The sequence below is a fragment of the Mesocricetus auratus genome, unplaced genomic scaffold (genome assembly GCF_017639785.1).
Source record: "Mesocricetus auratus isolate SY011 unplaced genomic scaffold, BCM_Maur_2.0 Super-Scaffold_100024, whole genome shotgun sequence".
In the NCBI taxonomy this organism is placed as follows: domain Eukaryota; kingdom Metazoa; phylum Chordata; class Mammalia; order Rodentia; family Cricetidae; genus Mesocricetus; species Mesocricetus auratus.
The window spans coordinates 21444061-21461186 of NW_024429205.1; the positions used below are offsets into that span (position 1 = coordinate 21444061).

A 17126-nucleotide genomic window follows, 5' to 3' on the forward strand; every position below is an offset into this window, starting at 1 on the left:
GAGATGGAGGGCTGCAGTGAGGAGCTACTGTGACATCTGAGTCCTCAAGTCTTCAAGCGGGATGAAGGGAAGAGCCGGCTTAGAGAGGTAAGAAAGGGGCCAGGCTCACCACAGGAGGCTTATGAGACTAGCCTAGATACCCTCTTGTAAGCAGATGTAATCATTGACTCCAGTGAGCTAGATCTGCAACCTAAGCATGCTTCTCATTAGTAAGTGGTTGGCATCCTTCTTCCCTAAGGGGACAACGCCCATGTGATAAAATATCCAGCTGATATGATATTGTCTTAGATAGGGTTTCTTTTGCCCTGATGAAACACCATGACCGAAAAGCAAGTTGGGGAGGAAAGGGATTATTTGGCTAATACTTCTATACACTGTTCTTCATGGAAGGAAAGCAGGATGGGAAAAACAGGACAGGAACCTGGATGCAGTGGTCATGGAGGGGCACCGCTTCCTGGCTTGCTCCTCATGACTTGCTCAGCCTGCTTTCTTACAGAACCCAGGACCACCAGCCCATAGATAGTCCTCTCCCATCAACCACTAGTTAAGGAAATGCCTTATGGCTGGAACTTATGTAGGCATTTTTTCAATTAAGTTTCCCTCCTTCCTTGTTAGTGTGTCAAGCCACACAGATATCAAAATGCCAGGTTTCATTGGAAGTTGCCCCCCTCACTCCCCAAAGGTGGGGTAAACTCTTGGTGCTAAGTCATAGAGACCTTTTTTCCTCTCCTTCTAGCTGTGAGTCGGGTGTGGGGACAGCTGGAAGAAGAGGTTAGAAAAGAATAATCCCTGCCTGATATGTCTGACATCAAGATTTTCAAGGCATGATGGATGACAGATCAGGGTTCTGCCCCCGGGAGAGGGTGTCTGTGGTGGTTTTGTCCTGTGTTTTTCTGACCCAGAATCTCCTAGGCTCCTAATTGTCTTCATCTGGGCTCTTCTCCAGGGTCCACATCTCCAGATACATCCTCATGCTGGCAGGTCTGGCGAGTCTGGTCTTAGTCACTCTTCCTCACAGCGAGGTTTCAGGGCCTTGGTCCGATACCAGTGTTTGTGCTCCTTGGTGTGTGGGGAAGGGGTTTGAGTCCCCGTTTCATCATTTGGAACGTGCATGCATGTGTGTGTGTGTGCATGTGTGGCATGTGTGGGGTGTAGTGTGGTGTGTAGTGGTTGTGTGTGTGTGTGTGTGGTGTGTGGTGTGTGTGTGTGTGTGTGTGTGTGTGTGTGTGTGTGTGTGTGTGTAAACCTGAGATCAGCTCTGGGTCCCTTTCCTTGATGGTTCTCCACCTTTATTCTTTGAGACAGGGTCCCTCTGAACCTGAAGCTCATCTGACTGTCTAAACTGACCAAGGAGCTTCAGTGATCTGCTTATCTTTCCTCCTTAGACATCATCCACCACTATTTTTCTCCTCTTCCTCCTCCTCTTCCCCTCCTCCTCTTTCCCCCTTCCCCTCTTCTTCCCTCCTCTCCCCTCCTCCTCTTTCCTCCTCCTCCAGACTCATGTTTACTTGTAGGAAATCTCTGGTCTGAGTCCTGACCTAATGACTGGACACCTGGGAACTCAGTGATCTCAGCCTCCTACAGGCAGTATATGTCAGAGAAACAATCTCTCTGAAAGAATCACATTGTCAGGACTAGTGAACAGGCAGGAAGTGCCATTTTCTCTGGGTTTATTCGTCCTGTGGTGGGAGGGGTTGGTGGGTAGGATTTCGGGGTTGTCTGAGGGAAGCTGCCAGCTCTCCACTCGGGGAGGCCAGCTGCTAGGAATGGTGCTTGCATTCCATTTTATGATCCTCCTCTTGGTGACACAATGACACCTAAGGACACAGGGTGAAAGGAGAAGGGCCAGCAAAAGCAAGTCATCAAGGACACAGCTCCAGGGCAAGGTTACCCAAGCATGAATGGCTGGACTCGCAAATCTAAGAATCCAAAGCAAAGGGAGTGGGGTTGAGGCTATTAAGTAGCACCTGTAACCAGTGAAGAGCTAAGGGCTAGGTGATAAACAGGTGAAGCCATGTCCAAGTCACAGCTTCAAGATTACAGCAAAAAGTCCAGCCAGCCACAAGGCTATGTTAGGAGATTTGTGAAGTCTATTTATAAACATCCAGCCAGGAGGGAACCATCTGCGGTTGCCTCTGAATCTGCAGGGGTTCCAGGGTACCTGAAAAGAGGGGGCAGGGTTTCTGATTGACAAGTGTTCTTTTAGGGTGGAAATATTGGCACTGACCTGGCAGAACATTTGGCAGTCCTTGCTGGGTTCATTATCCACATCTTATGGGACTGGGAGAATTACAGGTTTTTCTGGGAGACTGCTCTGAGAGATTTCTTTGGAGGACAAAGGGACATATTTGGGTCCAGCAACAGCCAAGAACATCTCCTACCTCATAAAGCAATGTATTAGTCTTGGTCTCAAGAGAATGACCCCATTTCCAGCTGGGTTGCTGTTGTATTAGTAGCTGTGTGGGAATCACATTGAGGAATGACATACAGGCTCTGTCCTTTTCAGCAAAGGTGACCGCTCAAACTGGCCAGTTGTTCGCTCCCCATCAAGGCGGAGCAGGTCACGTGATGGAGCCTCTAGCAAACTACCAGAGAGTATGGACCTGGGTAGTTAAGCCACCAAGAAGTAAAATTTGATGCTGCTCACTGGGGCCCTGGAGGAATGACTTGAGTGGGAGTGGGATTATACAGCAGTTACTGTCATCAGGTCTTCTGACATGTAGTGGGGACACAGCAGCCGGCCACAGTCTTTGTCTTCTTGGAGCTTAAGGTTGGTCAGATGGGATAATCTGTGGACAAGAAACCACAGGTTGAAAGTCATACAGGAGCTCAGTGTTGAGTGTGTGTGTGTGTGTTTATTAGTATGTGTATATGTATATGAGTGTGTATATGTGTACATATGTGAATGAACGTGTGTATAAGTGTGTGTGTGCATGTATGTATATAAGTGTGCATATATGTTTGTGTGTATGTGTATATGTGCATGTGTACATGTATATGAGTGTGTATGTGTATACATGTATGTATATGAGTGTGTGTATGTGTGTATTAGTGTGTATGTGTATGAGTGTGTATGTATGTATATGAGTGTGTATATGTGTGTGCATGTATGTGTATGAGGGTGTGTGTGTAAAACAAGGAGAGAAAAGGCACAGGGCCTATGGACCTTGCTGAGATGACTGGGCTCTAACTACAGGGCAATGCGAGCTTGTTAAAGAGGGGGTGTTATACAGGATGTGACATTAAGCTTGCACACAGACAAATTGTTCAGCTTGATGCAGTTAAAGAAAGGAAAGGAAGACATACGAAGCAGAAGTAGAGCTGGAGCCATTTGTCCAGGCCACTGGGCAATGACAGTAGGCTGGGCCAGCAGGTTCCAGCAACCGGAAAACAGATTAGGACATGGGACTGATGGGACTCAGCAATCGGTGATCTGCTGGGTGGAGGAGAGGGAGAGCAGGGGATACTTCCCGGGTCTCTCTGCAAGGGCCATGGCTGTTTCCTGTAGGGTTGGAAGCACTGTAGAAGAATGATGTGGTCAGCTCTACCCTCCCAGAGTCTGAAGAACCTACAGACTTCAAAGCCATGGTATTGAGTCAGTGAACAGTTTATGGGGCTTGAAGCTCAGAAGAAAGGTCTGGCTGGAAGTAGATGCGGTTATGATTGACACCTAGGCTTCAAATAAAGCCGTGGGCTACTCATGATTGCCTTGAGTAGCCCATGGGAGGGTCCAGGCCAGAGGAGGAATGACCAGAAGAAACCAGAAACTCTAGACAGGGCTAGTACCTCAAGAAAGCAATAGAGGCCCTCTGTCAAACTTTGCTGAGATGCCCGGTAAGAAAAGGTCTGAAGATCCTTCACTGTCTGTTGAATTCAACGAACTACTGACCTTCAAGATCGTTTGATGGAGTAGTGGGAACTGCAGCCACACTGAAGGACAGGGACAGGTGAGTGAAAGGCATTTTAGAAGTGCTACCTGGCAATGAATTGGGGTGGTCAGCCTACAGGAATTCTTACAGGATTTAGGTAACAAATGATGAAGGTGCAAGGGTTTGAAGTTGCATAGAGATTCAGGAGACATGGGGCTCTGTGGCCAGAGAGAAATGAGGGAAGCTGGCCCCGTGTAGCTCTGCCTCAGAAGCAAAGAAGAAAGTGAACAGGAAATAGGAGCACACTGAAAGTCCAGCCACACACACCCCCAGAAGCATGTCCCTGCATGTTCTTGTTCCCACATGCCCTTAAAAGGCCCCCAAATGTCAATTAAGTGTCAGACCCAAAGGAACACGAGGAAGTGTTCTGTCTCAGGTTAAAATAACTGGTCTTTGGAGCAGAAACACCAGCATAAAACAAAAAGAAAGAACAACCCAGTTTTAAGGCTGGGCACAGTAGCACACAATTGTACTCTCAGTACCAGGGAGCCCAAAACAGAAAGATCTCACTTTCAAGGGTAAGCTGAGATTCATCAAGAGACTCTATCTCAAAACATACAAATAAAATAAAATTTGCTTTTACCATCCATTCCCTGGAAGGTTTCTAAAATTTCTGTAGATTTAAAGACAGTCAAAGAGGCTGTGATGGTACAAGCCTGAAATCCCAGCACTGGGGTGGTAGAGACAGCAGGGGTACTTGAGGATTACTGACTAGCAACTCTAGCCTCCTCAGCAAGTTCCAGGTCAACAAGAGCCTCTCTCTCTAAATAAAATGCAAAGCCCTAGACAAACAGCACCTAGGGTTGTTCTCACACAGGTACACATGAACACATGAACACCCCACAACACACAGACACACAGTACACATGTAACACACACATATACACATGACAAACAACATATGCACATAACACAATACATACACAGCACAATGCATACACAACACACACACACACACACACACACACACACACACACACTGCAGTCTATTTTCAGAAATGCCATAGTCTCAAAATAATCTTAAAATAGAAAAGATGTCGATCTTGGGAATTCACTTTTCTGCAAAGAACAAGTCCTTCCTCCTGCATCTTTGAGGACAGGACAGGTGACAGGCTGATGTCAGTCAGAAGTGCCTGGAGGCAGCGGTGTATGGGCAGACCCTCAGGAAACACAACTGTAGGGAACAGCTCCTCGGTGAGCCACCCAGGCCCCAACTTGGATGCCCTGGTGGCTGGGGCCCGGCTCAGGTCTGGCTGGCCCCAGGGCCTTCTCCATCAACACTTCCTCTGCTGCCCTCCCACTCTCTCCCAGCCCTCTCCCCAGGTGGTACCATGCAAAGCAAACAGGTAGACAGGTCTGTGCATCGTTGCCAAGGCCATTAACACCCACAGCTGCCTTGGTGTCCTGGGTGTTAGTAGCCCAGCCCTTGACCAAGCTAGTTACATAAAGTTCAGCAATCCCCTGCACTACAACCAAAGGCTCAGAGGTCTCTTTCTGTTTCTGCTGTGACATGTGACTAGAGGGACTTCCCAGCTGGCCAACTGCCCCAGTAAGTCAATCAGCAGGAGCTGTTACCACCATCCAGGTAAGAGACATTAGGATGCAAGAGCTGGTACTCCTTACTCCTGCCCCTCTCTCTAATCCAAGACTGGCGATGCTTTTGGGGCAGGTGGCCTGCTGTGAATGCAGGCCAGGGAGGCAGGTGGGGTCAGCATAGGATGCTTGGGGTTGTGGAGTCCAGGGCCTTCTGGGCATGGTAGCAGGCACTGAGGTTCCCAGGGAAACATTGGGGGGCTTGTGTGTTCCCTTTGGACTTGAAGGACAGATGACAGCTCCTGCAGGCAGTGAGGCAATGGTGGGCTTCATGGGCAGAGCGTCAAATTTCATGCCTTCTGGATCCCTGGTCTCACTCTGTGGAGCCATGGGTGCCACATATATCATCTCCATTGTGGGAGATCTAGGGAAGATCTTCTCACACCAGCCTTTTCCCAGGGACTGCGTGCTAGAACAAAGCCGGGTAGGTATGGACATTAGGCTTTATGCTGGTATCATTCAGCACAGGTTTGCTTGCTTGTTTCTTTGAGACAGGGTTTCTCTGTGTACCCTGACTGTTCTGGAACTCTCTCTGTAGCTCAGGGTAGCCTTGAATTCAGAGATCCGCCTGCTTCTGCCTCCTGAGTCCTGGAATTAAAGGTGTGGCCACCACCACCCAACTTAGTGATATTGAGCCTCCATAGTTTGAACTTGGCCACTGCTGGCTGTGAAAGACAGCCAAATGTTCTGGGATCTACCCTTAGTAGCCAAGCAACCTTGAGCCAGTTACTAATCCTCTGTGAGTTTCAAATTTCTTATTGATGAAACTGGACTAACCACACCCATTGCTGCCATGGTCACGGTGATTGAGCCCTGAGCTATTAGTGGGAAATGGCGTTGAACTTGGACCAGAGAATCTGACCCCCAGTGATGCTGTTACTCATGGCTGGGCTTCACAGAAGTTTCTTTCTCTGCCTCAGTTTTCTTCTGTGTACAGTAGGGGTGGAGAAAGAGTGGTCTGGGGAACTGCCAAGGACCAAGTGCTTTCTGAACTGTTCTTATGGTACCCTAATTGTCCTCAGGGAGGGGAGAAGAACGGACGGAGCTTGGCATCAGCCTTTCTGGGATGGGTTGTAGAATGCTGCTAAGATCTCTGGTCCTTCTGAGATAGTGCCAGAGAAATCCTCTGGTATCAGGAAAAGGGGTGCCGTACCTCCAGGCTCACCAGTACCCTAGTTTCCAGATTTGGCATCCAGGAAAGAAGAAACACACTGGTAAGTCCTCTGTCAAATTCGGTATAAGAGTTAAAGGCCACCCCCCCTTCCTTCCTGAAGGAGGACGAGACATTGCACTAGGCCGATCTCCCAGTAATGCTGGAGAGAAATGAATGGGGAAGAGACTTAGATCAGAGTCCCCATTTACACTTACTAATCAGGTGACCTTTGACTTGATTTTTTTTAACCCTCTGAAGGATCCCACTAGTATGAAATAAAACATTTATGAACTTGAATTGCAAGAGGCCTGCTACTTAGTAGGCACTCAACTACTCCTGAGTAGGTGTTCAATGAGTGCTGTTTAAATCTGAGCCTGGGTGCGGGTGCGTATGTCCTGTCTGGACTTACAGGAGGGCACTGTGTTGGGCTGCTTAAAATATATGACTGATTATTTCAAGCTCCTTGCCACACAAACATCTTCATTTTCTGTGTGCTTGGAGGAATGCAAGCTAGGAGAGCATGGCACCAATAAATGTTTCTGTCTATGCTACCAGGACATGGGAGTCTAGAGGGCCTTAAAGTCTGAAGGTGGTAAGGTGTGGAGAGAGGAAAAAGACCCATAATTAGAGTGTGCATGTGATTTGCAGAGTCCCAGGGCTTGTGCTGTAGAGACTCATTCACTCCCTCTTTTAAATGGTGGTCGGCCAGCCCTAGGACATTCTCTGCATTAATATCTGGTGTAGAAAGAGGGTATCCTGCAGGTATGAAGTGGGGTGGGTCAGCTCACCCCTCCTTCAAACACCATAGATGTGTCTGTATTCCCGCTGCAGAATGAGGTCCATGCTATCAAATATCACAGCATATGAGGAAGAGAAGGGGACTGCAAGTGACAACAGGCATCACAGTTGACCTGGGACTCTAGCACACACATCCTGTTCACAGACACTGGACTTTTCCAGGCACCAGAATTCAGCCCCTTTTCTATCTAACCTGTGACCCCTGAGAAGTAAGACCAGAATCTTGCCAGATCGTGTACTCCAATGAATTTCCTCTCTAGAGGTCAACCTGTTTTGCCAACTGTTATTAGCCTATCCTCTTGCCAGGTGGACTTTTGACTTGTCTGATTGATGCAAGTCAGAGTCATCTTTGTCCCTCAGCTGACTGTCTTGTAGTTCCTTAAGATTCCAAAAGATAGTCAGGATTGAGAACCACCATGAAGATGTGTAACAGCACAGCCTGAAAAAGAAGCCATGATGCACCAACCATGCTCCTTTGTGCTCCGTGGCACAAGGGAGACTCTTTGTCTTTCGCTCTCTGTTTCGCTCAGTGGGAAACAGTGGGTCTTGCAGGGGGTTCTTAAAGGGGAAAAGGTAGAAAAAATATCAGTCAGGAAAGCAACATTCTTTGCCATTGTCAACACAACCAGCTCAGTGACAGCAAACAGTTTTCCATCAGCTCCTCTGACAGCTTGGCCTCGCCTAAGTTGATGGTCATGCCCGATGTGACAACATTTACATTGAAGTGCTACAAGGCTGTAATTCCAGTATTTTTAAATGTTGGGTTTAAAGTTTGTGCTGGCTGGTTTCCCTTGTTTTGAGTTTGGTTTGAAAACTACACTTCTAAGGCCAGGGCTGTTTTAATTCGGGCGGGCCTTGAGCCTGAGATTTGGTCTAGCACCTCCTAGTGGAACCTTGGGAAACAGCATCTATTTTGCTTTGTCTGTAAGATGCCTTCTGAGCAGGGAATGCTGTCTAATCCTGAAGACATGAATACATGGGCTTGTTTCTTTCTCAAAGGACACACCTGAAGACTTTTGCTAAAGCAGGCAATGGAGCACATTCCCTCTTTTAGGACCTGTCTTCTTTACACATTTTATAGCAAAATAAAATAAAATAAAAAGAACCAAAGTTTATGAGGAAGTGAAGTCGACAGATGTTTGCCTCTGGCTGTAGAGAACTGCTTTTCCCTTGTTTTCTCGGTTGTAACAGGCTTCACAAATAGCAAGTGTCACTCAAACCAACAGATGCCTCCACAGTGTTGGCAAAAGTGTCCACACAATGTTACTTGCCAGTCCAGGAGTGACGGCTCACACTGGTAATTCTATATAACCCAGGAATCTGAGTAAGGCAGATCATTGAGTTTGAGGACATTCTGGGATGCATTGCAAATTCTAAGCAACCTGGAATACAGTGTGAGGTCATGTTTTACTCCAGCCCCAACCCCCCCCAAAGCAGAAGAAAGGAAGGGGGAAGGAGGGAGGGAGGGTGGGAGGGAGGAAGAAAGGAAAGACATTTTACTTTCCTTATTATCACACAGGTAGTGAGGGTTCCTTTGAGGCATTGTTGGAACTCCAATATTTCCTTGATCTAAAAGGCAATTCAGACTGTCCTATGTCAAAATGCCTCTCAGAGGTCAAAATGATTAAGTCTTATCTCAATTTTCCGAATGTAAAAGGGGTTTGGGGATAGGTCATAGCCAGCAACACAGCAGAGAGGCAGGAGATGGGAGCAGGTGTTTCTGCCCTTGCCTCATCATGCTTCATGCCCTACCTCCTCCTGGCCTACGCATGGGCAGAGGCTTGTGGACCCTCATTGCATTCAGGGAAGTTTGGTGATGCTCTTCCAGACTGCTGGTGGCACAGAGTAGGTGGTTCCGGCATCCTTAGTGGGGCAGCAACTGTGAGCCTGAGGTTGCATTTGTGGGCAGAGTAGTGAGGGTGACAGATGTCAGGGAGCATCTGTGCTCAAACTGCCCTCACAGACCTTAGCACTGGGTAAAGTTTCTTTGTCCTTCTCTGAGCATGTTACTCCCCCAGGTCCTAGGATTAGCAGGGTTAGTGTGGCAGTATCTGTGCCCACAACACGGCTCCACACCCATACAAAGTCCGAAGGCTGGGACCAAGCCTGAGGTCCATGGCCACCCACGCTACATTTTTCTGAGTAGACGAGAAGGGATGGCAACATCCTGGAACTTTATAAATGAGGAGCCACCCTCCTCCTCATCACTTTAGACTCAACACAATGAAGCTATGTATGAGGAAAAATAGCTAAGGCAGGGAGGAGTGGAGCAAGAGCTGAGTGGGGTCATGGGGACCAGTTCAGGGCCCCTAGGCAGACCCCAGGAGTAGAAGGTGGCTTGCCTGTATCTGTGCATATTGAACCAGGCAGTCATCCCTTGTCTGGCTCAGTCTGCCTGGCTTGGTCTCGGCCCAGCATCCCCCACTTCACGTGCCCGGTGGAAATTGCTGATGGTGTCAGAGCGAGTCCACGGCTCCCCTCAGCCTGTTGCTTCTCACAGTTCAACACTCAGACAATGAGTGTTACTATGCTGCCTGCCACTTCTGGCCATCGGCGTGTTTGGTGGTGGGTGGGACAACAGAAACAAATCTTCCTTTTCGAGATCCAAACTAGAGAGCCCAGGTGCTTCTGAGACTAGGTGATGATACGTCTCAAACTAAGAAAGCTCTGGTTTAGAGCTGGTTTGATGGGTCTTCAGTGGTCATGGAATACTTTTATTCTCTGTCTTTTACTTCCTGTAAGCCAGGAAATAATGACAGATGAGCACAAATTTAGGGGTGTGCCCAAGATAACTGAGTTTTGGTACATAGTGGAATCCTAGCTCTAAACACATAGGATGTGAAGGTTTATATATCCTCAGTAGCTCTCTCTGTCACCAGTCATCTCTGGACCCCTGACACCGTGGGAGGTAGCAGGAGGCCGCCATGTGGTCGTGATCTTTGGGTGTCTATGACTAAAGTATGCTACCCTGTTGTCAAGCTTCTTCTGCCTAATGTTAATATTTATCATTTACAGCCAGCCACTGCCCCCTTTCAAAGGTGAACACAGTAAAGTTTACGACAGGAATACTATCAGATCCCAGAGGAGGATAAAAGCAGGAGGGCGAGTGGTAATTCAACCATCTGTGGAAAGAAGCCATTTACTCAAAGGCTCAGACACCTGTGACATTGTGGCATGGAGCTGCCACCAGCTGTTTCCCTCATGGGGTTGCTGCTGTTGCTGCTGCTGGGACAAGGTAAGTGTGACTGATCATCATAAGATCACTGATCCTCTGCCCTGTTGGTGCAGGAGTGGAATGCCCCCTTCTGTTGAGACAAAGTTCCAAATGGGAAGTGGAATCGCAAGGAGGCTTTTTTGCCTCTTGTGGGATGGGAGGCAGATGATGCCTGAAAAGGGACCGACAGTTAGGGGCTGTGAAGGCTGTGGGTGTCGGGATGGGGGGTGGGGTCTTGGGAGAGGTAAGATGCACTGGCAAGCTGCAGACTCTGGTGGGGAAACTGAGTGCAGGATCACCAAGCCTTCTGGCACGGGCTGAGTGGCCTTGGGAAAGTTCCGCCTGCCTGGACCTCATTTCCCCACCCCCATCTTTAAAATGAGGTGGTGATGGGTGAAGAGGTAGCTTCATGGTAGTGTGTTTGTTCATCAGTACAAGGTTCTGGGTTCAATCCCTCAAAAAATGGAATAAAGTGGGTATATAAATATTAAGTCATGGTTATGGCTATCTGTGGCCTTTGCTTTTTTTTTCTGTTGAGGACAGATGAAGACAGATGAGTGTGATAAATGCTAAAGATGCTCATAGCCTTTAGTTGTATGAAGTTCTTAGTGAGCCTGGATTGGACCACACAGGTGATGAACAGGGCTTCTTATTTCTCCCGACGCCATAATTGCGAACAGGTGTACTCCTGTCGCAGCCTCTCTCTGCTCCATCCTCCGTGGTTTAGGAAGGCAGCATCCTCAAAGTTGAAAAGGGTCTTGGCCATGACCTTCAGCCCTTTCTTCCTAAGAGGCCTGGGTCTGGAGCAGAGGGCATTTCCCCTGGAGCCACACAAATAATGGAGGGGGTATAGCTGGGACAGAGGCCATACTGCCTGGGGCCCCAAAGTCTGCTTGCTCATCTAGGGTAAGGGGGTGACCTCTGTGGGCCTATAGGGAGACAAGTAGTGTCCACTCAGCCTATCGTACAAGAAGACTCCACTCTTTCGGCTTCTGGTGAGACCCATGGGAGAGTTTCTCATCTTTATTGATCACTGGGTTCTTTTCCTGTGCTGCTCCAAATCTTTCCATTTTTCTGTAGTTTTCTCTTTCCCTTGGATTATTCGAGTTCCCCACGTATACTGTCTACTGATTCTTTAGAGGGTGGACATACACGGCAGCTGTCTTTTTCCATCCCAAAGCCCGTCGCCGTCTTTCTGCCCTTTTCATGGTGAGAGGGAAAGTTAATATTGTGGAAACAGGCTATGAGCAGCCAGAGGGGATGGACCTACAGCCTGGTTACTCAGAGTCTGCTGGAAGAAGTCATAATTTGCGTTTTATAGAGACTCAGAGGGAGTGGAAAGCTTAACAGTGGGGAAGGGGAGGCTTCACCTTTGCCCTGATTGTGGGCTGTTGGCTGGAGGCATGCTAAGAAGAAAGGCATCTTCAACAATTGACTTGAGCACATTTGGTTTTCTCTAGTGCAGTGGTTCTCAACCTGTGGGTCACAGCCCTTTGGCAAACCTCTATCTCCAAAAATAATGTTACTATTCATTCCAGTAACAAAATTTACAGTTATGAAGTAGCAACAAAACTAATTTTATGGTTTGGGGGTCACCACAGCATGAGGAACTGTATTAAAGTGTCAAAGCATTAGGAAGGTTGTGGATCACTGCTCTACTTGATCCTGAGTTGGAAGCTGTTACAGAACAATAGAGACAGAAGGATGAGGCTTGGTGGCTGTCGATGACTGCTAGGGTCCTAATGTCTTTGATTTCTGTCTGGGTGCTGAAGGCATTGATTGTAAGTCTGTTCTATACAGTTGGCACTCTGTGTGTCTCGTGCAAGAGCACCTACCCAGGGATCACGAGACTACCTCCCATTTCTTTCTGTATTTGCTGCTCCGTTTCAAGTTAATCCTGGTACATCTAGGATTGCTTTTTGTTGTGCCTAGTGTGTGAGTGGAACCCAGTGTTAGGTTTGTTATTGTTTTCTTTGTGCCGATATCCAACTGTCTCAGCATCATTTATTAAAAAACCAATTGTTTCCCAGTGCTCCAATGAGCCATTTGTTTCACAGGTTAGGGGTCTATTTCTCTGCCTTAGCTCTGTAGCTCCATAGTAAGGTCGGTAATTGGACAAAATAAGTTCCTACTTCCCCTTCTTTGAAGTGTCTTAGCCTTGAATTCTCCTGTAAATCTATCAGCTTGTACATTTTCACCTCAGAAAGCCTGTTAGAATTTTGATAAAGATTGCTTTTGAGTCTAGGGATTAAGTTGGGGGAAATAAACACCCTTGCCAGTGGTGGTGTCCCATGCCTTTAATCCCAGCACTCAGGAGGTAGAGGTAGGCAGGTTTCTGAGTTTGAGGCCATCTTGGTTTACAGAGTGAGTTCCAGGACAGCCAGGGCTACACAGAGAAACCCTGTCTTGAAAAACAACAACAAAAACCCTTACAACATGGAGTTGTGAAAATCATGGCTACATATTTAAATTTTTGTTCCTAGTTCAGTAAGTTTTCTTGTTGCAGTCTTGCATGTGATTTAATCAATTTATTCCAAGGTATATAATATTTATGTTGTATGGAAAATGGGATGGATTTACTTTTTATTTTAAAATTATTTACCATAGGCATAAAGAAGTCAAATTGGTTTTTACATATTGAGTATTGAGCACACCTACATTCTCATGGCCTATCTGCTTCTTTGTTGGAATTCTCTTTTATCACAATCTGGTTGGTCCTGTCATCTCCATCTTCCTCCCTTCTTCTGTGGTTGTGTGTCTCTAAGGACTCTGAAACCTTGTTTACAATTTCTTACAGAAGAGATTATTGGAGGCACTGTTATTTTATAAGTTCCATTGGGAAGTGTTTTGTTTTTAATTTTATAAACTGCATTTTTAAAATTATAAGTGGATGTTCTCGCTCCCTCTCTCTCTCTCTCTCTCTCTCTCTCTCTCTCTCTCTCTCTCTCTCTCTCTCTGTGTGTGTGTGTGTGTGTCTCTTTCTGTGATGTGTCTCTGTGTGTGTGTGTGATACATGTCTAGGGGCATGTGCACATGTGTGTACATGCATGTGGAGGATAGAGGTCTATGTTGGGTGTTCCTCAGTTGTTTCTCCTCTGAGTTTCTGAAACAGTGCCTCTCACTGAAGAAGCTCATCATTTCAGCTTTAGCACCCTCCTTCCCCACCTGAGGTTACAGATGTGTGCTATGCACCCAGCTTTTACATGGGTGCTGGAATCCAAACGCAGATCCTCATGATTACATGGCAGCCCCTTTACCAACAGAGCCATCTCCCCTGCTCCCAAAGGATGGCTACATCATTTTTAAAGTCAGGTTTTTTTGGTTTCATCTTTTTTGTTTGTTTTTGTTTTTTTGTTTCTCTGTGTAGTCCTGGCTGTCCTTGAACTCACTATGTAGACTAGTTAGTCTCAAACTTAGAGATCTGCCTGGCTCTGTCTCCCAAGTGCTGAGATTAAAGGTGTGCACCCTGGCCTCCAGGGATTTTCACCTTTTAAATATCTACAGCCTCTATACTCATGACCCTCCTTTTAAAATGTATCATTATTATCATCGTGAGTATTGTGTATATGTAGTGAGATGGAGGCAGACACACACAGAGACAGAATACATGGTGTATATACTTGCCAGGGTATATGTATGGTGGTCAAAGAACAACTTTTGAGACTCAGTTGTCTCTCCTCCCATCTCGCATTTGAGGCAGGGTCTCTCCTGTTTCTGCAGTGCTGTGTACTCTGGGGCAGCTGGCCTGGGAGCTTCTGGGAGAATGGCCAGTTCCTTCCTCCTGTCTTACCTCTGGAGCGCTAGCATTTTAGATGCACGTCTATATCATCTCTCGTGTGGACTCTGGGGAGCAAACTCCGATGCCAGGCTTGCGTGGCAGGTGCCTTTACATACTGAGAAACCTGCCCTCTTTTTTCCCAGTGGGGGCATTGACATTGGTTATTTGAGACTTAACCCATATCCTTTTCCCTGTCTATTGGCAGTGCTGGGTATTGAACTTGTATCATGTACTACTTTACCACTGAGCTGAGTTCCCAAGCAACTCCCTTTGCTTTGATTTGTCTTGTCAGAAGGTTGTCCATTTGAATACTTTTTGAAGAACTAATTTTTGGCTGAGCAGTCTTCTGGGTAATAGTTGCACAGAAACTTGTACACACATCAGTGACTTAGAGCAGCCACCACTGTATTTGCTCAGTGGATTTGCCATTTGGAGAGCACTCATCAAGGACATCTCGTGTCTATTCCCATGGTGCCATCTGAAATTGATCCTCAGGGTCTAAAATGACATGTCTGGGTACTTGACATCCTTGGTACATTACCACGTTGCCTGTATGTCTAATGTGCAGCCTATACTCCCCCAGAACACAAGTAAAATTCACCAGAGGTCTAATCTCTGGGCCCGGACATCACTTCTGCTGCCTCTGGGGGCCAGGGCAGATTTCAGAGCTGGCCTTGATTCAAGGAGAGGGAAATCTGCTTTGCAGCTGGGTGAAAGATAGAGTCACATCACCAAAGCAAAGAAAAATGCTGGGATCTGGGCCAGGAGATGGCTCGGTCAGTGAATTGCTGGCTGCTCATGTATGAGGACCTAAGTTAGGGTCCCCAGAACCCACGTAAAATGTCAGGCTTGGTGGTTCCCAACTGTAATCCTAGTACCAGCGAGGCAGAGACCTGGAGATTCCCTGGGGGCTTGCTGGCCAGTTGTTTTTGCTAAAAATCAGCGAATTCCAGATTCAGTGAGAAACTTTGTTTCAAAACAAAAAAATAGAATTGTAAATAAATTAAAAAGCATAGAAAAATGATAGTGGAAGATACTGGATGGCAGCCTCCAGTTTCTATATGCATCTACACACGTGCAAATAAGTATATATGCATACACCATACACAAACTAATATATATATATATAGCTAATTTCATGCATTTATCTTGCTTGGTCTTCCTGGTGAGTTCCAAAGTTGTGGTTGATTCTTTTCATCTGTTAGAAGAATTCTCAGCCAATAATTCTTTCTTTTCCTCTTCTGTGCCAATTAGATGTTTACTTGGCTTTCTTCTGTTACATTCCAAAACCATCATTCTTTTTGATACCTACCATTAAGTAATTTATCTTCACACATGTATTTTTTCCATTCTCTTTCAGTTGTGTCTAATTTGCTGTTAGAACTATTACTACTGATTTTATTTTTCAAATTTAATTTATATTTAGTTCTTCACAAACTGATTTGGCTTAATACATAGTATGTTATAAATGCTATGTCATATATTATATATTGCTATATTATTACATGGTATATATTATACACATATCACACTATATATACACATTTACATAATGCATGTATACATTATTGCATATTATAGATTACTATATACATATTATACATGTACATTATTAAATATACCATTATATATTATATATTATTATATTCATATTATATTTTATATACATATACACATATTACATATATGTTGTTATATGTTATTACATAATTACATGTTATATGCTTACATATGTTGTGTTATGTATATATACATAGTATGTTATATGTTATATACTATATTACATATAGTATATTAATCTGTATTTTAATTATTACATCAATATAACTTGGTACTTTTGGCTTCCTAAAAACCTCAAGTATGTGCTGTTTTCAAAAAAAATAGTTGTGTGATTTTATCTGGTAGTTTCAGCATACAAAGCTTTATGATATCTTGGCTCTATTTTCTCCATACTAACTGTAACTCACGGGCACTATGTCCCTATGATTAATTTGGTTATGTTTCCTGTGTCCTGTAACAGCCTCCTTGAACAATCTATCCATGAAATTCTTTGGGACCTAGACTAAAGGTGATCAATTTCAGAGAAAATATAAATATAAGGGTTCATGCTTATGAACACTGAGACCATTTCCAATAAGGAATCATTTTAACTGAACTCACTATGTGAGGTTCCCTAGAAGAGGTAAACCCCATGTCAAGCATTTACACACAGCTTCTCCCAGGTCCTAGCAGGGAGTGTGTTTCTAGACCCCACTCCTTTGAGGATGTTCCAATCTGAGGATGCTCAAACTCCTTGTACAGTCCGTGTGTAGACTGATGTATATAGACACATGGATAAGCCCCGGTGCTTTAGATCATAGCTAGGTAGATTTCAATAAAAAATGAATCGTAAATGCTCTGCAAATAGTTGATACGCCTGCATGTGTCCAGTTCAGTTACAGCTTGTCAAATGTTTTCAGCCCGCAGTGGTTGGGTCCATGGAGGCAGGACATACAGCTGCAGAGGGCTGACCATACATAGCAACCCCTGTTTAAGATGGGCTGTGTCGTGCATTGTTCCCATTGTGCAGATGAGAACTCTGTGTCTTAACAAGAGTCGTTCAGCTAGCGAGTGAAGGAACCTGTCCCAAGTCCAAGTCCCTTTGCCACTCATTTGTGTGAT

At 45.7% G+C, this 17126-nt stretch overlaps 1 protein-coding gene across 4 annotated transcripts in view; it reads left to right on the forward strand.

Annotated features, from left to right (window-relative positions):
* The window catches only part of Plb1 (phospholipase B1), a 121844-nt gene continuing 104718 nt past the window's right edge, over positions 1-17126 (forward strand). For 2 of the 4 annotated variants that reach the window (XM_040730915.1, XM_040730917.1), the window contains exons 1-3: positions 1-87; positions 3509-3947; positions 10489-10708. In XM_040730915.1, coding sequence (XP_040586849.1) covers positions 10648-10708 — 61 coding nt within the window. In that variant the 5' untranslated portion in view covers positions 1-87; positions 3509-3947; positions 10489-10647. The other 2 variants (XM_040730916.1, XM_005073567.4) reach the window with 2 other exon arrangements.